Here is a 25,076-nt window from a genome sequence, read left to right as displayed (position 1 = left end):
AACAAAGCATTTGCAAATTATCTATTAACTGTGCTTACAGTTGCATGGAAAAAAAAAAAAGAAAAAAAAAAAAAAAAACAAAAGAAAAAAAAAAAACAAAAAACAAAAAAAAACCCCCACAAAAAAAACCCCAGCTGGATGGAAACTTGGTAAGAGTCAACACACACCAACCCTGTGTTCTGACCGTGACCAATTTATTTCATTCTGATGTAACCCCAAATTTCCACTACGGCACAGAGACCACCTTTTATAAAAGCCTGTGAGTATAGGACATGCAAAATGCAATACAATAGTGGGGAGAGGTTGGATTTTCTTCTGGTTTTTTTTTGAAACAGATTTAAAATACAGGAAACTGAAATGTGGCACAAACATCACAACTTCCATGCATGCCTTCACATGTCTTCCTTTGTTGTGCTGGCACACTCTGGACTTCAGCATTGGGTTAAAGTCATTCTTGGGCAGAGTAGAAAGTTCACACTTCTTCAAATTTCAGAGTAATATTAAGGCTGAAATGCATGGGGTACACTTTTCCTTCATGCTCCAGAGCACCACCAGTTGTTTTACTTAAAGCTGTGTTAGACTTCCAGCTCAAATCCCAGCCCGAGTTTGTGACCTCCAGCACTGAAATTCTTGGCGTCAATCAAGCCTGAGAGTGTCAGCTTTACACCTACAAAAGCAAGTCATGAGAACCATCATACACTGAGATGCCTGTACAGTGCTCTCTTGACCTCCCTAATGTGGCTTAGTTGCCACAGGAACTTGTGTACATAGATATCCTTTACTTCTGAGTCTGTGTAAAAACTTCTAGCTCCTATGTTCATCTATTCTGTTTTTAAGATGACAGTGAATTAAACCATAGTATAGTACTTAATGCTATTCTGTTTTTAAGATGACAGTGAATTAAACCGTAGTGTAGTACTTAATGCTATTTGCCCATTTGCAGTGAGAATTACGTACCAGGTCGGAGGGCATGAGTGTAACCAATTCCAATGAGGCTGGCATTGTTCACTTTAGCCTACAAGGAAAAAAAAAAAATCACAGTATTCATAAACTGAATATTTAAGTATTCTTACAGAAGTGTCCCAGTGCCCTGAGAACGGGGCTTAGGCATTAATGCTCTTCAGCTACTTGTAGATGAACCTCTATTAGAAGCATGTTCCAATCTTTTCCTTTTCTCAGTAAATGGTAGTCCTACACCAATTCTGCCTACACAGAATGCCATGTTGTTCTTCACTGCCTCCTCTATTATGTCTTTATATCCTTTAAAGTGCTACTTACTACAGTTCCTCAGAGCCTGTTCACATCACTCAGGAGTGATTTCCTTTTTTCTTCTAATGAGCAAGAAATACATGAATATGCAATCCCCTTTCTGCATTACTACTTTTTGAGCTCTTTACTATAGTATTTCTCATCTTTAATTTTGGTTCAATGGTCCTGGAACTAATTGTTGTTTTGAAACATAAATGCTTGTTACTTCAGTTCTTAGTATTAAAATACTCACTTGTCAGCTGACTTTCAAGGGTTAGCTTACTCTTCGGAGAGGGCTGTAAGCTCAGCTGAACTTCCACCATTGTAACCTTAATAGGGTTTTACATTATGGATTTCAGAATTAAAAGGACACTGCGTCCTTTCATTACCTTTTAAAATACATTTCGCAGCACAATAGCGCACTATTCCAAGCACACTAGTCGGACTATTTCACTATGGACAAAATTATATTTAGGACATCTTTTGCCCCATAATTTCACAAGTGTGATGTGTGAGGTCCCAATTTAAATTTGAACCACAACAGAAGCCACAGTTTGCAATCTACCATGCTTCCTCAGAAACTAGTTAAAGCAACTGCTTCATAACATGAATTTTCAGTATTTAGGGAAGCTTGAAATACTCATTTCTGTAACAAAATTCTTACCACAACGGAAGACTTGTCATCCAGTTGGTACTTTCCAGCAATACCAAAACGTGTGTTGTTACTGCCAGCAGTCCATGCAAGATTGACTGATGTCTCAACCTTATTAGTAACCTTCTGATAAATAGACCCACCAAACTCAGTGCCATCATTCCTGTTTGTAATAGATGCAAGTATGTCAAGCCTTGCCTTGTTTAGTAACTCCTTAGATTAACCCTTCCCCACAATCATTTGATCATTATCTCCTAAACTGAACCAAGAGATCCAATACTTCCCTGAACCCACGCTCACTACTTCCTAACTGGAGCTGGCAGACTGGTGCTCCTATTTTTTTACACAAAACATGTTTTGCTTTGCAGAATGGAACAGGACTTTGCAACGGCCAGAGACCTACAGTTTGAGGTTCTGACAAAACAAACAAACAAACAAACAAAAAAACAACCACAAAAAAACAAACAACCCACCCAGATAAGTGGCAGTGATTACTGCCACTGTGTAATAACACATAAAGGAGACTTCAGTTATTGAAATAAGAAGACTGAAAACCACGTTGTGACATTACAATTGTTTAAATACACCATCTTCAAAGCATCTCAGGCCATCTGAATGCCAAGACTAGAGCTATGCAGGGATGACAGCTGGAAACAAACACAGTGCTACAGCTGCCTTTCTCCTTCATTTTGGCCATTTCTCAGGGAGAAACTTTCTGTCCGATGGAGAGGGGGAGAAGGTACAATAGTTTAAATGAAGGCTTTTTTTGTCTTGTGCCATTACAGAAGTTAAAGCTCACAGCTTTTAATTACAAATTACCATAAAGGGCCTTTACACCACCATCTTAGATATACAACCCCAAAATTACTCTGAAACAAGGTGTCAAGACAGCCAAGAGATGGGAAGTTGCCCCTGTTTTAGTTGTACTGGAAATGAAAACACTGAATATAAATTAACTGGAAATAAATCAGCATCCTATTCCCTTCACCCACCTTTGAACTAAAGCCATTACTGCTAACTATTCCTATAGTGTGACTCCTCTGTTTTTTTTCTAGGCTCAGGTAATACTTACACATTAGTGTGCAGCTGAAAGTCTCCTGCCTTATATCCCAAGGCAAAGTTACTTTGTGAAAGCTTATACTTGGCTGTATCATAAGCCATCTGGTAGCCAGCAAGCCAGCCTTCATAGCCCACCACTGCCCAGCCATAAACAGTTGGTCCAGAGAGATCAATGTCTACGTTGCAGCCTACATGTATATAATCTCTTTTGTAGGTGGTCTTCAACTTTCCACTCTTCTTCCTGCAGAAACATGCAGTTTTATCCGCAGTAGTAAACAAGTATGTAATATATGTAGTTTTATTCCAATATGCATGTTCTTTAAGGCCAGTTAATGAAACTACTGTATTCCCTACTCGAAACTTAACTGCTGCCGAAAAGAGGGCACAGGATAAGGATTATGGTATTAGGTATATTCACCTGGTGCCGCTTTTCTCCCTACCACCTCAAACTCCACACACTCCTCAAGAAGCAAGAAAGACAAAATTGTTTCTCCTTAATGCTTTAAAACCCATCTGGTTTCAATTTTTTTTTTCTCTCTGTGAGTATAATGCATTATGGCATCATCAGTTTATTTCAGGAGCATCCATAAGCCTGCAGCAATGGCTGTCTTTCAATGAATTTTTGTCTGTTTGGTTCTCTCCACTGTTCCTTCCTTGTGCAGTGCTTGCTTTCCTTTCTTCACTGCTGGGTAGCAGTCTCCTCTACCAAAACCAGATTTTTTCATCCTCCAGACATCATCCACTTAGTCTGCCTTTTCTGTCTCTCTCATGATACCTCTTCCTCCCTCCGATGCACATCTCTGTTGATTTTGCTACCAATTCAAATACAACTATGACAAAACTTTACCATCTCTTTAATTCTCCCCCCCAACCTCCTTTCTCTTCCACTCAAGACACGGCAGAACACTTGTGCTGCCTGTCGCTCACACCTAGGCCTGGGGTCTCATTTTTGACTTAGCTTCTAATTCCTCATGTCCAAGCAGTATTTCAAACTCAAAGAATCTTCTGACAGGCTCTCCCCATCAATAAATTAATACCAGTCCTTATTTGCAAAGCAGTCTCAATCTTTATGCATTATTCAGACATAAACAGCCCTCCTTTGCTCTGCTACTTACCAAATTTAAGTACATGAGAATTGAGAAAGACAACTAAGTGCTATTCCATTGCCCATTCTACCTCATTCAACTGCGCACAGACATTTGGCCAAAAGCATCAGCAAAAAAAAAAAAAAAAAAAAATTGCTTTACTGACTTGACAGCCTTAGGACTGTCAAGAACATGACGACCTAGTCGTTTAAGGGGAGAGTTAGAGATTAGTACCTACTGCAGAACAATAAATTTGCCACTGGCCAAAAAGCTGAAGAATGCTTTCAAGCAGAATTCGTCCTTCTGAGTAAAGTATTATCCACTGCCTGCAGAAGATTCTACAGTGACTGCAGAATCTTCTCCAATAAATGCTGAGCTTTTACACAATGAGCAGAGTAAGTATTTTTAGAAGTTATGGGAAATTCTAGCAGTCTGTAGATAAAGGTAATAGAAAATGTTTACCCTGTGTTTGGTACAAATGTAGTGTCAAGAGCCACCTTCAACCCTTCAGCCAACTGCAAAGAAAAATACACATCTGCTCAAAAATCAGTTGAAACATAATTCTTATATTCCACTACTAGAACTCTTACTTCCTGTCTAAAGAGAAAACAAAATAGAACTATAATGTCTCCCTCATGATTTACAATGAAATCTGAAGATGCTGCATGATGAAGGATTAAAATAAGACTTTTTCTTCCCACAAGGAAGCCCTTTAACAGCAGAGACTTTGTAAAACCTTCTTTACATACAGGAAGATGACGCATCTAGCGCTGACCACAAGAAAATTATTCACAGAATAATGACAGAAAGAAAACTGCTCAAGTCGTGTTTCCTTACTCTTTATAGTTCAAAGAGTCCATACTGTAGCTCAAAAATCTCTCTCATAATCTACAGATACTCTGTTAAGACACTGTACTTCTTCACAGGCCAAAGCACATACCCATCTCATTTTCCCCCACCTTTGTTACTAGCTAGACAGCACTTTCTATATTAAGGCACAGGTGAAAGTACAAATATGAATGGCCATACATGGCAGATGGCACTACAGAATTTGTACTATCTTTGGCATCATTACCTTGAGGCATTAAGTGAAAGGCATAAACCTATTAATGTCAAAAAGAACTGTGTTTTGAGAGTGCTGCACGCTAGCAACCCTTTGTGTAAGCAGTGCCAAGCTGCAAACATTCATCTTTCTCTTCAACCTTACAAAATATATTTGATCTCAAGGCAGCCAAACTTGAGTTCTTATACATTAAAGCATTTAAAATTATGAGACCTGTCTTTGGTTTCTCTGCCTGGCTGCAGCAGTGACAGTTCTACATAGTTAGGTTCATTCAACTGAGCTAGGTAATTCCACACACCTATAACTGCAGTAACTGTACCCCCAAATCATTACCTAGCACCCCCCACTCCCAGCCTGTGTGTTCTGCAAATACATGTAATTTCTTTTAATACTCCAGATACTTTTGTGCAGTTTTCATTCTCCAGTGTTTTCTGTTCATCTCAATACAGTCTCATACCAGTTGCAGACACATTTCCAAAGTATCTACTCGGTCTTACTTGATTCTCGACACAAACTTCTGTTCCCAGTGTGTTATCTGTGTTCCACTTCTGAGTGAATGTAAGTCCATGGTCTTTCTCCTTATATTTGGTCTCTAGACTGCCTGAAGCCTTGCCTGTGTCCGTGCTGGAAGAACCGGTTGCAGTGAATTCCTGTCAAGAGCACAGTATCACAAAAGCACAAAACAAGTCTGAGTTGGAAGGGAGCCAGAAGGATCATCGAGTCCAACTCTTCTGTGAACGGCCCATACAGAGATTGAACCCGCAACCTTGGCGTTATTAGCATCACGCTCTAATCAACTGAGCTAATCACAGGGTTTAAGCAGCTAATCATGAGTTTTAGCAGTCTTTATATTTAATTACATTCAGCTTTTCCACTTGTCAAGTGCCAGCACTCACACCCTTAGGCCTTTTGACAGAACCCTCAAAATCATCATGCTCCTCTTCCCTATCCCCACCTAAAATAATTTCTTTTGCTTCACAAAATGCTACTCCTTCTGGCATCTCTGTTCTGAATATTTCTTTTATTGAGGTGTACTAATAGAGCCTTGGAACTTGCCTAGGTTTGGCAAAAGCCCTGTTACACCAAGACCTGACACCTTCATTCACTTCTCATCACAGGAGTTTGATTACTTGCTACCCCACATCTTAACTTTACCGCACATTTTCCCAAGCTTATGCATCAAAAAATCCATTTTCTGATTTCCACTGCCAAAGTGGCAGTTATTTCAACACTCCACAATTTGCTCTGTACCTTCACGTGACTCTATATCCAGATATAAAAAGATACTTGCTTGCGATACAAAGCTGTATATATTCCTGGATTTTTCTTCACAATCTCCTCTAATTTCCTTTATCATCTTACTAGTACTGTCCCATTTGTGGATGGAAAAGCACCTATTGCAGTCCTGGAAATCCGCTCCCCCTTAGGAAAAGCCATCCTACATTCAAGTTAGGTGAATAGCAAAAAGAAAAAAAGTCTTTTCTCACATTTCTCCGAACATCTTGTGTGTTTCTGCATTGTAGTCATTTCCCCCCGCCATGTTTCAGCAGTGAAAATTTTTTCTGGAGAACTGATGCTTTTCATACCAACTACTGCACCCTAACATTGTGGTTCCCCCTACCATTTATGCTATTGTCATTTAGACTCTTCATATACTGTGGTGGTGACTTTAGTATCTTCCCCCACAACTTCTCTTTCATTCCCTCAGCCAGTAACTCCACTTCAGAAGTTAAGTCACCCTTCATAAGGCACCTTCAAATTGCAGACCTTTTCTCCTTTACAGTATCAGAAAGTAACCTGACCTGAGCACCTTGACATCACTCTGTCAGGCTGGTCCTTCACTCAGTAGTGTAATGAAATGAACAACTTTGAATTTTGTGTAACATGTATTTTGTAATATGCTATTCGGTCAATTCTTCACACACCAGAGCTTCCTGTTATTTAGTGGACTTGAAATCTCAATATACATCTCTCCTGGAATAGCACAAGAGGTAGTCTACTCAGTGTTTCACGCACAGCTGAATATTAAGCAGTGAATAGGCACACTGCAGCAGTAGTAAGCTCAAGGTGTATGAGTTTGGTTTTAAGAAGCATCTGAGAACTGCTCTCATTTGTTATCCTAATCTCTCCAATATTTCCCTTGAAGGAAGATAAATAATCTGTCACTACATTTACAAGTTTTGTCTCTCTTGAAGTTTAAGTATTGAAAGATACAGTGCTTAAGAGATGGCAGGATCCATTTCCAACATATCCAAGCTTTGGAGCCCTGACTTTCCAGATCCTTCTCATTCCAGGACTGTATTCCTGGATGTACATTACTTTGACAATTCTGGACTTTGCAGAGTATACATGGATACAAAGACTGTCTTTAAATGGTTGTTAAGTGCTGGGGAGACAGGTCACACTCCTTACACACAGTCTGGGGTAGTGAGGGATGCTGCTGGGGCAGAAAGAGACACTTACTTAAGATAATGCACTACTGCAAAAGCACAGCAGTTATTATAACGCATCTAGCCAGCTACCAAAACATGTGACAGAAGTCAGGATGTGTTAAGACTACTTTAAGACATAATTGCTATGTCTTAAAGTAGTCTTTGTCGTAATTGTTCTAATGTCACTTCCACAAATTCAGTGTAAAGATGTGCATCAAAATTCAGAAGTAATTTTCTTCTAATCTTAGAATAGGAAACTGATTTAAAAAGCTTGGTTTCTTTCTCAGATCAAGTAAAGGACAGATTGTAAACATCTGTCTCAAAGCCAAAGGAAATAAAAACCCTGCATTGTCATATGATCAAGAGCCAAAGCATTCTGTCAGGCATCAAGAACTCAATCTGCTTCTGGAAGCAGACACCACAGAGACAGAAGTCTGCTGCCATCAGTCTTTATCTGTGTAAACTAGAACATCTCACCAAATATAATTTCTTGAAGTTTTTTTAGCTGAAAAATCAAACTCATTCTGGCTCCACGCCACACGCCAGTCTGCATCAGCAGATAAGCATAGCTTCTCATTGTCCTTCTAGTTCATGGTGCCCGGCTTCTGCAGGAATGCCATGCACTTAGGAGGCAAAGCCACTTGCAATCTATGAAGCAGTTATAATCAATAGACACTATCACTGTGGTTTTCTAAGTCCACGGGAAAAACACCCAAACGTTTGTGTCGCAACAATCTGAGGTACTATTAATATCCATGTATGAACTAGTTCTCACACTTTGTTCCTAACTTCATCTCCATCCCCAAAACTCTATTATTGTTGCATCAGAATCACTAACAAGCTCAAAACCCGAAGCACCAGACAACTGTACCAATACCATATCTATCTTGTGTTCCCTCTTGCTGTTTTTCTTCTTGTGGATTGTTGGACAAAGATTGCAAATGGCTTTACACACATGGATCATACAGCAGATCTAGGGTTATGGACACAGTCAAACTGTACAACGTGAATAACAACACGACTAAAAACAATTCAACAGTTTACAAATGACTTAGTATGCAGCACAGAAAGCCTTGTCAGACAAAGCAATAACGAGCCAACATGTCAAAACAGTCACCATTCTTACCAACTGAATAAACATCCAGAGAAAATTGCATGGAAAAGAAAAAGCCCATTTTAGAACTTAATACAGTTGTTCATGTTCCATCACAATCAGAAGACAGCATAATTAACTATAAGCATATTATTTGAGAATCAAAACTTCCAGCCAGGAAAACTGCCTATCAAGAGATGTCAGTAAGCAGAGGCAGCCATAGTATGGAGACCACATAGTTCCTCGTGGCCACAAATTCCTGGTGCACAATGCAAGTAATCATCAAAAGCTCAACTGAGACAGAATGCAGTAATACAGAAGTAAGGACTTACACCATTTGCACAATAAGAATGCAAGAGAAGGAGGGAGCTCAGGCAAATATGGTTACAAAGTAGGCTGAGAAGCGACTCGTCTTACCAATCAGAACAGCACTGAGTGGTAAGACATGCAGAACTCCAAGTCAGTGTAAGAAAAATATTATCTAGTAAATAATGTATGCCTGTGGTTAAAGATCAAAATTATGACACCCATTCCTAGTTTTGCCAGCCCTCCTGTGAAATTGTGAGGAAGCTCCACTTCTCCATCATTAAAATGGGGATCACAGGATATTCTTGTTACTTGGAATGCTAAAGCTTACTTAAGCTCTCAAATTCTACATACAGGGTACTGCAGGACTGTTTTCAGTTTTAATTAAGTCCTGAATTTTAAGCACAGTGGAAATGAGTGAAAACACAGTTAAGTTAAACTCCGGTGCTTACTTGTCCCTTGACCTTTTGGATAAAAGTCCCTCTGGACTAAAATTCCTATGAAAACTAGTAACCGCAGGGAAACTCAGTTGCATTCATAAGTAGAAATGAGAGCTATGTAAGGTGAAGAAACTCATGTTTGGGATACGTCAATGGAACAGGCAGGAAAGTAACAACAAGGTGTACAAAAATTCTTGCATGCCACAGGAAAAAAAGTACTGCTACATCAGCTTCATACTACTGTAGAAATATCTCAGTCAGCTATGAGTTTTAAAATGAGAAATGAAAGAGAGAAGCAACACCTGCTACCAAGTTAATACTTGTTATCAGTTCAGGAATTTGTCCTTCCACTGCTATGCTGGTGATATTGAAAGCCCCAAATACTTACCACCCCACTGGAAGACTTGGTCTTCAACTCTAACTTGACCATTCCAAATCCTGAAAATAAAATAGCACACACCACCTGTTTCACTGAAAGATACAAACAAGGCTTATTTTCAACACACCTAAAGTATGCCAGGTAGGGTACACTGACCTGAAACATTTTTCATGTTTAAACAGTTGTTGATCGTAGTGAGGGTTACGAGGATTATGGGAAGAATGATTGAAGGAATTCTGACAACTCAAAGTAAGTTGCCTCATAATTTATAGTCATAACAGATACCAACCATGAAGTACCTCCACCTTCTGTAGCTACCTGCAGTCTAGGACCCATCAATACAGTTAACCATCTCTTCTGATTTACTTAGTCTACATTTTATTTCTGATTTCAGGCAGGAAATTTTTCTTCTCTACTCCAAAAAAAAAAAGTTTCAACTTACTTCAATCAGTGCCATATACAGAAGTACTACTGCTTTCTTCCTCTTCTGTCTGCTCTGAATCTAGGGAAATATCTGGCCCTTGCACTAAGTAGAAAAGCTTGAAGTAACTGACTCTAAAGCAGGGAACTTGAGTTGATTCTTAGCAAAGCCTGAACTGCAGGGTGGGAGAGACCAGACCATAGTGCATTTTAGTTTTATGCAGCATATGGATTTAGGATACAAATGAAATCTTTATTACACACAAAATCAACACCTTCTAGTACTGTTTCCAGAAAAGGGACAAATGCAAATACTGTGAAAATATCTGCACTCCAGCTTTAACAATAAGCTATTCTGATTAACATAAAGGTCACTCTTCCTCAGGAACCTGTTTACTGCCACATGTGGTCTCCTACAGCAATCTACATCAGTATCCCTGATTTAATGACTCTAAATAGAAAAATCACAAGGTAAAAAAAGGACACAGCATTTTTCAGAGACTGTTCTGGAGTGCATATTAAGGTCAAACTTGTACTCTTCCCCTTGAACTCTTTGCCACTGCAGTACTATCATAACACATGTCCAAAGTTCAGAATCAGAAGGGACTAGATGCTCCAGGGCTCTGCTGGTAAGGTATTAGGGAATCTCTGAGGAACTCATGTTCTTACAGGCATTTTCAAGATGCCTAAGGGAAAAATATGAAAGGTGATCAAACCATCCTCATCTTACTTACCATATCCCTTGTTGAAAACATCCCTGGCAGACTTTCCCAGGTCACAGTATGACGGTGGGACAGCCATTGGATCTGAAACACACAGCAAGCTGTAAAAGCATAAAATGTAAACTATATCCAAAGCATTAATAAACATCTATGATTAGTAGTCTCTGAGTACGTCACCGATACAGAACTGCCAGATTGTTGAAGAATGTTCATCAAAGTCATCCTTGCATCATTGTTGCTTTGTCCAAAACAAGCTTAGATTCAAAAAAATTTATAAAAGCCAATCCATTTAGAATCACTGAACCCCAGCTATTACATTCCACTACGTATGCTGGCCTTACAGTCTTACGTTGCAAAAAGAACTCATAGGAGCCTTACTGCTGTTCTGATAATGAGGAAATATTGCTTTCTGAAAGGGACCTCAAGTGGCAAACAATGTCAATGCTTAACAATCCCAAAGGAAAACAGGTGTCACTTCCATCTGCACTTGTGACTCCACAGAAAGCTTTTTCAGAGATGTGAAAAATAGGAAAGAGATCTCTGTATACTGTCCAGTAGCCATCAGTAAGTATTTCTGCACTGTGCACACAGAGCAGCAAAAACTAAATTTGCTAATAGGGGTACATTTCCTAATACTGTTACAACTACATAGGAGACCATAGCTCAAACGGATGGGCACGTAATATTGCAGCATAGATGATACATTTTATTAGTTACTACAATTTAGGGATTCTGCATCAGAAAAAAAAGTAAAAAAAAAGGCAAACTCTTCCCCGGTGGAAAATTAGACTTTCTCTTCTAAAATGAGTCTGCAGAAAAACAAAAAACTCCCCTAAACACCACCCCATCCCCGCAAAAGAAATAACAATAACCGTGAGGCCGGTTTCATGTTTCCCGACGGATGCGGCGGGGCCTTGTCCGCGACCACCGCCACGCACCTTTCGCGGTGGAACCAGAGGGGCGGCGGCTGCGCGGCCCCGGGAGCGCGAGCGCCGCGCCCGCCCCGGCGCTGCCCGCGTTACGCAACGGGTAACGGAGCGGGCGCGCTCCGGCGCCTCTCCCTCTCCCTTATGAAATGCCGGCGTCGTGGGAACACTCGGTCGCAGCCGCCCCGTAAGTTCGTGCCTCCCGGCCGAGAAAGCGGAGCAGCTGGCAAGACCTCCGGCCGCCTGGTCTCAGAGGGAGAGCCGGCCCGCGGCTGCCCTTTCAGCAGCCCGGGGGCCTGCGGACGAGGAATTGCCGCTGGAGCGAGGGGCCGGCGCCCCCTCGGGCTTCTGGCCCAGCCCCGCCGCGGCAAGGTGACTCGGGGGACGCCCGCCTCCGCCTCGGTGAGGCCCAGAGGACGGCACCGGGCTCCACCCGGACAGCGCCGCGAGGCCCTATCCCATGCCATCCCATCCCGCCCCGCCCCGCCCGGCCCGGCCCGGCCCGGCCCGGCCCCCGCCGCGGCCCCGGCGCTACCTGCCGCCCGCGCTGCCTCCGGTACGCCTCTCGGCGCCCCCACGCCCGCATGCGCGGCGCCACTGCGCACGCGCCCAGGCTCTGGCCCCGCCCACCGGGGCTGCCGCCGCACGGCCCCGCTCTGTCCTGCGCGCGGTCAAAGCGTGGCGGGAGCGCGCGTAGGAGCGCGCTTCGGCCTCCCGCCGGTGCGACGAAGGGCTGCACTGCAGCCGGAGCCGCCTCCGCTCTCGGCGATACGGAGTTGTGCTTCGGCGGGACGGAGGAGGCCTGCGGAGGTATTCAGTGCCGCAGGCCCCGCGCCCAGGGAGCTGCAGGGCAGCCCCGCCTCACCCAGCCTGTCAAGAGTCGGTACGAGACTCCAGCGGGCACCAAAGATCGTCTCAAACCCTTCACCTACCTTATCAGCAAACCTCCTTAACTCACTGTCAGCCCCGTCTGGAACTTCTGCACAGACAAACCCCTTAGGGCCACTATAGCCCTGAATCGAAGGAATGAGACAGGCCCACCCAATCTTAAGGTAAGACTCCAACTAGGACAAAACCAAACACAGAATGCTGCACCTGGTATCGCTGACAAAGCTCAGCTGTTATTCTGCACATAAATAAGGTTGTGTATGCACCCAGAGTATAGTACATGCCCAATTACACAGATTCCCAGTGATAAAGTTCACAGCTATTGCCTCCCACGATTACCAGACATCTTGCGGTCTAGTACAAGTCTAGAAGAAAAGCCAGCGAACTGAGATAGAGGGAGTGGGGAGAGAAAGGAGAGGGAAAAAAAAAGACACAATGTATATTTATATAATTCACAAAAAACAAGCAAGCTCTCTGAAGAAGATATTTTCTTTTTTTTGCACATAGAAGAATTCAGTTTTATAGAGAGAGACTGCAAAGCCAAGGAATTCTGTGTCAAGGCCCAAGACAAAGTAGTCTTCTGGGCTACCCGTTGAAGATGATGGAGAATGCATCAGTGTAATGCTGTGTGCTGGCCAGGAAACATTTGTAAACGTGGTAAACTGCTTTTTAATCTTCTAAAGTGACAGTGAATAAAATAATAATCAAACACCACTACACATTTGTTCAAATATACCCCCTGTTGAGAGAGTGGCCAAATTATCCTTTCTCTCCTCAAAAAGGAAAAAAGCCCAGAAGTTTCTCTCCTCAGTTTGGTAAAAAGACACCTCATGGACCTTTGGGACTTCACCTCAAACCTAGGGCTGCCAACTGGACAGAAGCCAAAAGGTCCCGCCTAAGTAATTCACTAGAAAAAGAAGAGAACAAAAGATGTAATCGCTTTTGTGGGGTGTTTTAGCAGGAGCAAGAACCTCTTACCCCTGGTTCGGGTTTTTCTCTGTAAGAGCTTTGTTATTTTGCCTTTTATTTAAACTTTTCTGTTTCCAACACTATCTCGGAAGCCACCCTGCTAATTTTATGCCATTTGAAGTAGCTGGGCTATCTTGGGTATGATAGGTTCTCTGAGAGCTCATAAGACCTGGCTCGAGGAGAAAACATATCACATATTCATGATGGAATATTCAATTTGTTTATTCCTATTGATTTGAAGTAAATACTAAATATATCAGCTATATATATATTTTTACAATGAGGCATCAGAATACTTCACATAGTACCTAGTTAACTTCTAGTTTTCTTACATACTACTGCATGCATTAGCACTGGGGAACATTCCCAGAAAATAATTAAAAATCCTAACAAGTAAAATCGAAGAAAATAAATGGATAAGTAAGAGCATCAGCTGGTAATCTCCATTACTAAGATTGATCAACTCTCCTTGTATAAGAACAAGTTGAAAATTTAGTTGTTCTGCAGGCTTAAGCGAGATGAAAATAAGAAATAGTATTCAAATACAATAGCACCAATATATTCCATGCTCATGCTCTGTAAAACATGGAAGCTAGTAGCTTACTACTTTGAAAATTTTTAAGTTAACCAACAGAATCCCTGTCCCAAATACAACTAGTAATGCATTCTTGAAGAGACCTCGTCTCACATCCAAAATACTCATTACTTTTCCCAACAATTAAAGGGGAGGTGTAAAATAAGATTTGACAGGTTTGCATATAAAAAAGGGCAGATTGAATCTACAGGAGCGGTAGCAATGCATCAATTAATCAGACCAAGCTGAACGAAACACAGAGCACTGCAATCAATAGTACTACAACATATCTAGTAACGAAATTCACAGTTCACATGCAACAGGAGAATGGCCACCTTAGCCAATAGCCCATACTGAAAGATTTTAGAAGTCAGTACACAGGAGCAACTCGTCATGAGCTTCAGCACTGCACCAAGACACTTAACACAGGTATGATGAGACACAGAGAGAGTAGTTGAAAATGGTACTCTTCAGGAATACTTCATTATATAGCCCGCTTTTTCATTCTGGTATCTACATATATATATATAGAAGATACAAAGAGAGATGCTGGATGCTCCATCCCCGGAAACATTCAAGGTCAGATTGGACTGAGCTCTAAGCAATCTCCTCTAGTCAAAGATGGCCCTGCTCATGGCAGGGGGACTGGACTACATGACATTTAGAGGTCCCTACCAACCCAAATTATTCTGTGACTATATGAAAATTAAATCTCACAGGATTTATCTTCACGACACATTCTGTTCAAGTGCCATGGATTTGCTTTAGACATCAGTAATATACCGTTTTTCAAGTAACATTTGAAGTAAGACTGTGCACTTTCACATCTTCATAAGAAGCTATGAAAATATCTCTGTAGGCCATAAACCTAGACAAGCAGTTAGTTATTCACTCCGATCCTTTGGCTCTCGGTATTTCCACTGGATATAGTCAAAGATGTCTTTTTCACATTCTACTGGCAGGGCCTCTCCAGCAACTCCTGCAAGCAAATTACACAGGATATTTGAAAGGTGGAAAGTCTGTACCATTCAGAAATGCCAAATGCATTGCAAGATTAAGACAAAACTGCTGTAGGTAAAAAACCCTGAAGAATCCACCCAGAACAACGTCCCCACCCTCTGTGAAATTTTCATAGTGTTTACATACTGATTCTTATTAGTGTCAAAGGAAATAAGGTAATGAATTAACTTTGGGGCCAAGTGGTTATGCAGTTAAATAAATTTATAATTGTGCATGGGTAATTATAATCACATCTCCTCCAAAGCAAAGCAACTGAAGGACATGACATACCCTGTGAAAAGAGTAGGAAACCAAATATGTGCTGTGCATGGCACAGAAAAAAATCTTTAAATCACTAAGACTTTAAGTAGATTAGGAGGCCCAATAGGTAACTTTGTGCCACAGAGCTGCCTGTATGTAAGTAGGCTGCCCCTTCTTGCTGTAACGGTGCCCAATAATCAAAAAGGACACCGTGAAAAATTTCACAAACTATAGCATTTATCAGAAGTATTTCCGAAACAACTGCAACCCATTGAAGGAGATCACACAAAGTGCGTAACTGGAAAGAATACTCTGTGCAAAAACTCAGACTGACCAGTAACACCCAAGCGGCGTATTGTATATTCATTGATTGTGAAGCCCATTTCCAGAGCATGAGTTCTCATGTTCTTATTGAATATATCACTTCCTGTGAAATACAGTACACCACAGTAATACTGATCTTTCGGGATAAGCCTAGAATAAAAAGTAGAAGTGAAGACTTAGAACAAATATACAACAAAGAAGTAACAAGCCATTTAGAATTCAGTAGTTCCGACGCTTGTAGGTTTACTTTGTATTTATGCATCTACATTCTGCAACTCCGTACATTTAATTTTCCCACAAGCCAGATGCGAAAGTGAAAGGAACTGCATATGAAAGAAAGGTTCAGCGTATCTACACCAGAAGTTACTGGTGTTCAGCCACTACCTGGTTATGGTGCTTGCACTTCTGCTGAGAATCAGTGTCAAAGCAGAATGATAAAATAGGACACAATTCTGAATCTGAATAGACTATCATGATTTGAAGCACAGCATTATTGCTAATAACCTGTTGTAATTACTGGCAGTTGTCCAGTGGCTGCCACACTGCAAAGACATTAGAAACCTAGTAAATGCCATGTTCTGAACATGGAAGTAGAGATTTGAATGAAAAAAACTGATGCAAATGCCTACTCTGTAGCAGACAACTAAACTAGGGGTTTGGGTGGGGGGATTTTGATGCATGTACCGGATATCAATTCTGCGATGTGGATAAGCTGTTCCATCTTCTTTATCTGGCAGCTGACAGACACCCTATGAGGAATTAAGGCAAGCGAGAAATTCAGATGAAATTAAACGGATTTGAGAACCATCTTTACCTCCCCACCCCTACACAACTCTAAATAGTCCTCAGCCATCCTGGAAAGCAAAGTTAAATCCCTGCTGAATTGAATAAATATTTTACTAGAACAGCCAGATATCAGCATACAGTGAATCACTATTTTACACTTTGTTGTGAGAACTGTTATAGCATACAACTGCTCACATTTTTATTGCACCAGGAAGGGCCCTAATTTCCCTGTCCTCATTATTATCAGGCTTTTCAGCATGCACGAATATCAGCAGGTTGCCCCATGGGATATAAAAAATTAATGTTCTTGTAATTCATTACTTGCTTTAGGCATCCCACATAATCCCTATTATATCCTAAGTTTAGCAGCTTATCCATTTAATCTGTTCTGCAGCAAAACCGACACAAAAGGAGACTAAAGTATATTCTACATGAGACAAAATCAGGTAAACATAATTCTGAGATCAAAGCTAAATGTTTCCAAGATCCTGAGGAGACAGTTACAGCAGTGGTCACTGGTGCAATTGAAGAAGTGATTTTGTGCTGAGGTTCCAGGAAACATCCAGCAATACAGACGCAATTGACAATATGTGATGAAGGTTATGTCAGCAGGGTTTAAAACTACACAAATATCTGTACACTTTCTAATACTGAAATCTTAGCATAATGTATTCCCTCAGAGTTAACTGCAGGAAATTCTTATGAGATGCAAGCAGGAGAATTAAAAAAACAAACACACATCACCCCCAGTTCCAGCAACCCAAGCAATTGTATTCATCCTAGCTTCTGGCAGGAAAACTAATCCCCCCAAAACATCCTTCACCACCAAAAAAGCTCTTACCATGAATTTTGTGTCACCTTTAGACAGCATATCTGTGACAAAGTGGACTTTTTCCAGCTGTTCTACAACCTGATGCAAAAGTTTTGACTAGGAACAATGGTAACAAAGAAGAAGAAATTACAAATAAAAGACTATCTTACCTATTTACTAGATAGAGGCTCCTATATGTACTATTCTACATGAAATTTGACCCAAACGGAAAAATATGTAACAATAATACTGGAAAAAAGCTAATAAAATTACAGTTGTGCAACATAAGAAAAAATTTCCACCAATACCTCCGAGTGAGATCGCCTTTGGAAATGAAAAATCTAATTCAGCTTCTAAACAACAAATCTATAGAAGGCAGGCAATGAAAAAAAACCCCACTATCATTAATACTACTTCAGCGTTAGTGCCAAAAGATTACAAGGGCAGCAGGACAGTTTCTTATCATCTAAATGATTATGGCTACATAAAGAAATAGTCAGTCTACCTTTAATCCAGCTAGCTTTACAGTTCTGCATTATTAAAGCACATTAATTCAAGGGGAAGGAAGAGGAAGGAGAGAAGGGTAAAAATAAGTATATTGACTAGTTCCGTAAGAGGAATGCAACGTAATACATGGACCTGAGAAGTAATTTTAACTCCTCAAAATAAACATGGCGATCCAAGAGAAAAGTTCTATATTACAGTAAATACAAAACCACAAAAAGCTGCAATACAAGTCTAAGATTATATGCAATGTACAGTTCTGATCTGTGGCATCTGAGAAATGCACCTGTTTGGATGATTCGGATGTGAAACTGGGATGGGTTAGGAGAACATCCATATCGCCGCTTGACTCTGCACCTAGGCAAGAAAGAAGCAAAGAAAAATCCCATGTGTGGCAAAGTATACTGATGTTGGTGTACATACATCTTACCTCTTCTCATAAACATGGTTTTCTAGCAGGGAATGGTCACTATTAGAGATAGCAAAACAAAAAATAATCTTAAAGTAAAAGAATCTTGTTCTTTCATCAAAAGTTTATATTCTCCATACATAAGAAAATATCCAATAATTTCTTGCTGTACTCTACAGCAATGAAACACAAATATTGTTAATGTTGTCCAAAACAAAGCAAACTATTTATGTTACAAGATACTACCCTTTACGGGGGAAGGATGGAGAAGCAAGGATTTATGCAGGTGTCTCATCACTGAACTAACTAGTCAAGACAATACTAACAGGAAAGGCCAGGTTCCAGCATAGAGTCTGTCAAGAAGAACAACCTACACAGTAACTTGTCTTGCTTACTATCCCAAAATAAAGATAACAAGATCACAGAGTACCAACCTCGCCTAAAACTGCCACAGACTGTAGCAATATAATTTGGGTCCAGTTTCTTTATCTCTTTGAGCACAATTTCCTATGTAAAAAGGAAAGAAGCGTGTTTAGAGGTGGCCAGTCATTCACTGGCCATCAGTACATCACATTCTTAACAATGAGATTTTTACCTGCATTTGCAGCATTTCTTCCCTTGGGATTCTTTTCTCAAAATCTTCAAAGTATCTGCAAATATAAAAATAGAAGTATCTGAAAGAGTGGCTGGGGCAGCATTTTAAAATTTTAGTCAATTAAACGTATATCAGAGGAAATAACAGTAACTTACACTACTGTCACATCACAAAAAGCTCCTGACTCTCATCAAACATCTTAGAAAACATCTTGCAAGGTGACAGTAAAAACTCACAACTGTGAGTTTGACAATGCTCAGAACACGGTTTCAGTATTTCCACTGTATGCAAAGAGCTGTTGTGAGGTAGGAGAAGTATTACTATATAACCAAATGCTTAATATTTACATAGCCCTCTGAAAATATAGAAGGTTTCTGACACAATTCAGCTGACCAGCGAGCAGGAGGAACAGGTTCCCCACCCATGGTCAGAGGTGACCTATGTTGGAAGGAGCTAAATGGAAGCTCGCAACTCAAATACAGCTCCAGATATATTTGCCTTCCACTGTAAAACTCAAATTGTCAGCATGCTGCTTGACTGTGGAGAAAAAGAGGGCAAGTGAAACACCATTTGGCTTTATTTGGTTCACTTGCAGCTTCTGACAAACACAGCTATAGTTCTTCCAGAACTACCACACCAAAGAGACACTCAACAAACAGCAATCAAGCTGATGAATACTGAGGGACAAACACACATTCTGCGCAGCATTCTCACGTTCAGACATGCAAAGGTTACCTTGTTCACAGCACGTAAAAAACCAGCCTGGGCCACTTCTATGCAGATTGTGAAGAAACAACTCCACAACCTTGCTGAAGTGACTCTCTATGAGCTAACTGAAGAAGTCACTTGGTATTAACTTCCCTCTGAATGGAGACTAAGCCTTCCAACCCAAATGAAACAAAAGCTCTAAATAACTGCTGAAAAGGCACGTAGAGCACAGAGAGAAGAGAACCTTACTTAGCCTGTGTAACCTTACAACATCCTGTTGTCTGAAGGAGTCATTAGAAACACCACCACTTGTACCCAAGAAAGCTTACTTCAACCCAATTCGCTGGTGATGGGTCAGCTTGTGCTCAATTTTTCTTAGATCTAGAAAAGAATCCAAACAAAATAGTTAACTGAGGACTAAAAATTTTCCAGTAAGTTTCTATCAGCGCAAAGATGATGCACGTAAAGAATACGTAAGGAGAATACAACCTCAAAGGAGGGAATTTCAAACTACCTACACAGCAGCTGACAGGATGAGCACAAATGCACAGAGCACTTCCAACAGAGACTTAATAGACCACCAAAATCCTTGTTACCTTTCATGTAACCTGCACGTACCTTACTTTGGATATGTATGAAATGCCTTAAGCCTGTGTACTAGCTTTAGCATCTTACACGCCCTCCTCAAAGCCTAGGGCATATATGCTAACACAGTACCACTGTAGGAGAGGCAGCTTGACAGAAAAAAAGATTACTGGAGTGTGAACCAAGGCCCCATATTCACACCTACCTTCTAAAGTCTTAATTCCTTCCTCGACAAACTTCCTAGCAGCAGCAGGACTGCAAAGAGACAAGGCAATCTGGCATCAGGAACAGCAAGAATCTTGCAACACTGAACAAGACATTAGAATGATTTATAACTGTGTAGGTTCTTAAAGACTAAGACTGAGGTTCCTTGTGATGCTTACATCTTTTCAGCATACTCATTTTCAGTTTATGCTTTTGGTCAGCAGAGATCCAAAGTTTGGCCTGCACATTTTTTAGCGTTGATATAACTATACAGTGATGTATAAGAAATTTAAAAAGTCACAGCAAAGAGGCAATATTGCTTCAGACAGTAATACCAAATGCATTATAACATTGCAGCAGAGTTCTGATGGGCTTTTTTTTTATTTGTTTGTTTTTGTTTTGTTGCCTCCTTCGAGGCTCTGCTTCTCCTTTTATGAAAACCCTAAGGTCAGAGTCTCACTTCCACAGTTCCATTCTTGACCTGCATCTCTCCTTCCCTTCTCAGGAAGCTTCCCACTTCCATTCCTCTACCACAAAGTCCGTAGATCATCACTCTATACCCTTTTGCCTCATTCCATCCCCTAATCATGACTACAGTGTGTTAGTGTGGGCATTACATTATCAGCTCAGGCTCATTCTCTTCATTATGTGCAATCACCCAAATTCTGCTCCTAAGTCTATTAAATGAACAGAAACAGGGAAAAAAAGCCCAAAAAACACCCCAAGAAACTTTTACCCAATGCCAGTGACTCGTGTCAGGAAGTTGATAGAAGCACTTGTATCATCTTGTCGAATCTACAAAAAAAAAAAAAAAAAAACAAAAAACCAAACCAGTGCAACCCAAATCCTTCTTTACTCCATTTGCAATAAACAAACAAATAAAAAGAAGTCTTGAGAAGATAAAATAGCTTAATCAGACTCTGGTTTGGAGGTTCACTATAAGTCACTGCAAAACAGTACCAAGGGCAGTGTGGCGCATCACAATAATGCCACATGTAACTAGCCTGAAAACCGCCCAACTGGCCATGCTAAGGTGAACAGCAGGCCTAAAGCACAAAACTCCACAGCCTTCCAGCAACAGATTTCCACTTCTGACAGAAGATCTGCACATGCTGATTATGTAAGCTAAAATATTTTAATAAATAGACAGTTTTGAGGCTTTGGCTGAGCTTCTCAATCCTTGATTTCTACTTACCATACACTCCTGTGTTCACCACTCCTAAGACTTTCCAGGAACAACAACAGCAATGTGCAGAACAAACAGGCTACTTTGCAAGTTATCAAGAAAAGCAGCTATTGAGAAATACAGAACAGGAGAAAGAAACTCACCTTTTCCAATTTACGTAGTTTTCCAGTGGATAAGAACTCATCTATCTTTTCAGCTATTTTAGCACCCACTCCATCCTAAATATTAGGGGTGAGTACAAACAAGTTAACTTAAAACTCACTTAAAGTCATTTTATGTTGGAAGCAAGGAAAACTCCCTAGAATTTAGAGTCCAGAAAGAACTATGGGGCACCCAAGACCACAATAAAATATTGGATCATAAAAGAGCACAAGAATTCAAGGGTACAATATAAATGGCATAAACACTGTAATGCAAGGGCTATATCAAGTTTCCCCGAAGCATTAAGTTTGAACAAGGCTTTGATTCTTACTGCTCAAGATCTCTGAATTAACAAAGGAATACGAGGGCAAAGGGGAAAGATATTTTTACAGGCAGAGGCTCAGATGGGATGCCCAGTTCCAGCTCTGAAACCCCCACAGTGGCCACACCTCATCCGCGTCCCCGAACTCTGACTCGGGTACCGGAAGGAGGCGCTGGCAGAAGCGGGGCTGCTCCCACGCTTCCCAGGAACCCCCGGCACGTCGTCCCCGCTCCGGCTGCCCCAGATCCTCCAGCCGGCAACCCCGACACGAGCACCTACCAGCTTCTTGGCTTCGGCCCCGCTCTGTATCTTGCTCGGATACCGAGAAATGACCGAGGCCGCTTTCCTACGGAACAGTGCCGGTCAGCGCCCGAACGGGCTGGGGCCCGGGACGGGGGCGCGGCGGGAGGGAAGCGGTACCTGTACGCATTGTACTTGTGGATGGCCCGGTTCACGTTGCGCTCGTAGTTGGCCAGTTCTGCAGGAGAACCGCGGTGAGAGCAGCCGGGCCGCGGCCCTTCCCACCCACAGAACCGACCGAGCGGACACACCTACCGGTGAGGAAGTCGGTGATGCCCTCGTTGGGGCTCTCCTGGGGAGCTTTGCGCTTGCTCATGGCCGGCACCGGCACAGAACGCCCGCGGGAGCGGCAGGCAGCGATCGCAGGGAGGCGTTTCCGGCAGTGGCGTCACGGCGCGTCCGGTCCCGGTGCGCGGCTGGGGCCGCGGGCAGCGGAGGGGATCGGCCGGCGGTCGGTGTGCTGCTCGACATTAGTCTGCCGTGTCCCTGGCCCTCCTCACGGCTTGATGCAATCGTAGCTCTTTTTGCCCAAGTAGCCAAGTATCATGGGCTTCAGGTGACATCACCTGGGTCTCGAATGTCCGTACTTACCGACGCAGCCCACTCACACGCCTCTTTTCGCGCACAGCGCGCACGCTTCTCCCTCACCTATATGAGATTTTTGGCTAGTCTGCTTTAGCGGCACTGTTCCAGGCTGCACCGGCAGCTGTGGTCTAATACCACAGTAGCCCAGTTTCAAAACAGTAGAATACCGAGTTCCAGAATACCAAAGTAATCCAGTTTTACAATACCAGACTATAAAGTTCCAAAATACAGCCACACACCCAGTTTGTAAAACCTACACTTCCTCCTCTTCCTTTTTCACAGTAATCAATGGGTCAGCTTTCCAGGGCTTTCAGCACGTCCAGTTATACCTACCCAATGGAAACGGTTTAAGAAAATACAATGCAAGGATAATTTTGGGAAAAATAATTTCTACACCACAAATCACTGCCTGATTTTCCTCAATTTAAAGGCTTCACTTGAAGGGAGCTCTGTTTTTTTTCAGCATTTTAAGGGTTTAAAACTGCATTTCAAGGCATGTCTATCTGTGCCCCAAGACACGATGCCTTGTCAGGAACTCAGACAAGGCATGTACTTACCTCTTTTGAGGTAACTTCTTTGTGCTGGTTTTTTTAGTCTTTTTTTTGGGTTGTTTTTTTTTTTGGGGGGGGGGGTTTTGGATTTTTTTTATTTTTTAGAGTTGTCGGGCCAGTCAGGGCCACAGGCCCCTGGAGACACAGACCGGTCCTTTTCCCTGGGAAAGAAAAGTGGCCAGCCCAGGTTCCTGACATCAGTTTGTAGGGTTCCCTTGGGACTGTCAGGGCAGCACAGGTTTGAGGTGGGGGCAGCTTGGGTCTGCGACACATCTTCGATCGTTTGGATTTTTGGAGGTGTCCGGCCACTTCAGGGCCCCAGGCCCCTGGAGGCAAAGATCAGCCTTTTTCCTTGGGAAAGAAAAGTGGCCAGCCCAGGTTCCTGATGTCAGTTTGTAGGGTTCCCTTGGGACTGTCAGGGCAGCACAGGTTTGAGCTGGGGGCAGCTTGGGTCTGCGACACATCTTCGATCGTTTGGATTTTTGGAGGTGTCCGGCCACTTCAGGGCCACAGGCCCCTGGAGACAAAGACCGGTCCTTATCCCTGGGAAAGAAAAGTGGCCAGCCCAGGTTCCTGATGTCAGTTTGTAGGGTTCCTTTGGGACTGTCAGGGCAGCACAGGTTTGAGGTGGGGGCAGCTTGGGTCTGCGACACATCTTCGATCGTTTGGATTTTTGGAGGTGTCTGGCCACTCAGGGCCACAGGCCCCTGGAGGCAAAGATCAGCTATTTTATTTGGGAAAGAAAAGTGGCCAGCCCAGGTTCCTGATGTCAGTTTGTAGAGTTCCCTTGGGACTGTCAGGGCAGCACAGGTTTGAGCTGGGGGCAGCTTGGGTCTGCGACACATCTTCGATCGTTTGGATTTTTGGAGGTGTCCGGCCACTTCAGGGCCACAGGCCCCTGGAGACAAAGACCGGTCCTTTTTCCCACGGAAAGAAAAGTGGCCAGCCCAGGTTCCTGATGTCAGTTTGTAGGGTTCTCTTGGGACTGTCAGGGCAGCACATGTTTGAGCTGGGGGCAGCTTGGGTCTGTGACACATCTTCGATCGTTTGGATTTTTGGAGGTGTCCGGCCACTCAGGGCCACAGGCCCCTGGAGGCAAAGATCAGCTCTTTTTCTTGGGAAAGAAAAGTGGCCAGCCCAGGTTCCTGATGTCAGTTTGTAGGGTTCCCTTGGGACTGTCAGGGCAGCACAGGTTTGAGATGGGGGCAGCTTGGCTCTGCGACACATCCTCGATCGTTTGGATTTTTGGAGGTGCCCGGCCACTCAGGGCCACAGGCCCCTGGAGGCAAAGATCAGCTATTGTATTTGGGAAAGAAAAGTGGCCAGCCCAGGTTCCTGATGTCAGTTTGTAGAGTTCCCTTGGGACTGTCAGGGCAGCACATGTTTGAGCTGGGGGCAGCTTGGGTCTGCGACACATCTTCGATCGTTTGGATTTTTGGAGGTGTCCGGCCACTTCAGGGCCACAGGCCCCTGGAGACAAAGACCGGTCCTTTTTCCTTGGGAAAGAAAAGCGGCCAGCCCAGGTTCCTGATGTCAGTTTGTAGGGTTC

General features: G+C 42.4%; 2 protein-coding genes across 3 annotated transcripts; both read right to left on the bottom strand.

Annotated features, from left to right (window-relative positions):
- Window positions 1–177: 177 nt before the first annotated feature.
- VDAC3 (voltage dependent anion channel 3) lies at window positions 178–12,621 on the bottom strand. 2 transcript variants are annotated; one of them, XM_054000607.1, is made up of 9 exons: window positions 12,361–12,621; window positions 10,912–11,000; window positions 9,767–9,816; window positions 5,605–5,757; window positions 4,507–4,559; window positions 2,973–3,200; window positions 1,913–2,063; window positions 958–1,015; window positions 178–667 (listed from the first exon to the last, which is right to left on the bottom strand). In XM_054000607.1, the coding sequence occupies exons 2-9, from the start codon at window positions 10,976–10,978 to the stop codon at window positions 576–578; spliced, it is 852 nt and encodes a 283-aa protein (XP_053856582.1). In that variant the 5' UTR covers window positions 10,979–11,000; window positions 12,361–12,621; the 3' UTR covers window positions 178–575. The 2 variants fall into 2 exon arrangements, with proteins under 2 accessions (XP_053856582.1, XP_053856581.1); XM_054000606.1 differs by having other exon boundaries at window positions 10,912–10,983; window positions 12,361–12,444.
- A 1,258-nt stretch (window positions 12,622–13,879) lies between these two features.
- On the bottom strand, window positions 13,880–23,273 carry POLB (DNA polymerase beta). Its single transcript, XM_054000605.1, has 14 exons — window positions 22,647–23,273; window positions 22,512–22,569; window positions 22,371–22,437; window positions 21,772–21,846; window positions 21,179–21,237; window positions 20,444–20,493; window positions 19,983–20,034; window positions 18,946–19,000; window positions 18,785–18,857; window positions 18,228–18,298; window positions 17,468–17,554; window positions 16,525–16,589; window positions 15,851–15,990; window positions 13,880–15,235 (listed from the first exon to the last, which is right to left on the bottom strand). The coding sequence occupies exons 1-14, from the start codon at window positions 22,705–22,707 to the stop codon at window positions 15,141–15,143; spliced, it is 1,008 nt and encodes a 335-aa protein (XP_053856580.1). The 5' UTR covers window positions 22,708–23,273; the 3' UTR covers window positions 13,880–15,140.
- Between the last annotated feature and the right edge of the window lie 1,803 nt (window positions 23,274–25,076).

This window comes from Vidua macroura, chromosome 28 (assembly GCF_024509145.1).
Source record: "Vidua macroura isolate BioBank_ID:100142 chromosome 28, ASM2450914v1, whole genome shotgun sequence".
Taxonomy (NCBI): Eukaryota; Metazoa; Chordata; class Aves; order Passeriformes; family Viduidae; genus Vidua; species Vidua macroura.
The sequence above is the reverse complement of the archived record's forward strand: the minus strand, read 5'-3'. Positions and strand labels throughout refer to the sequence as shown.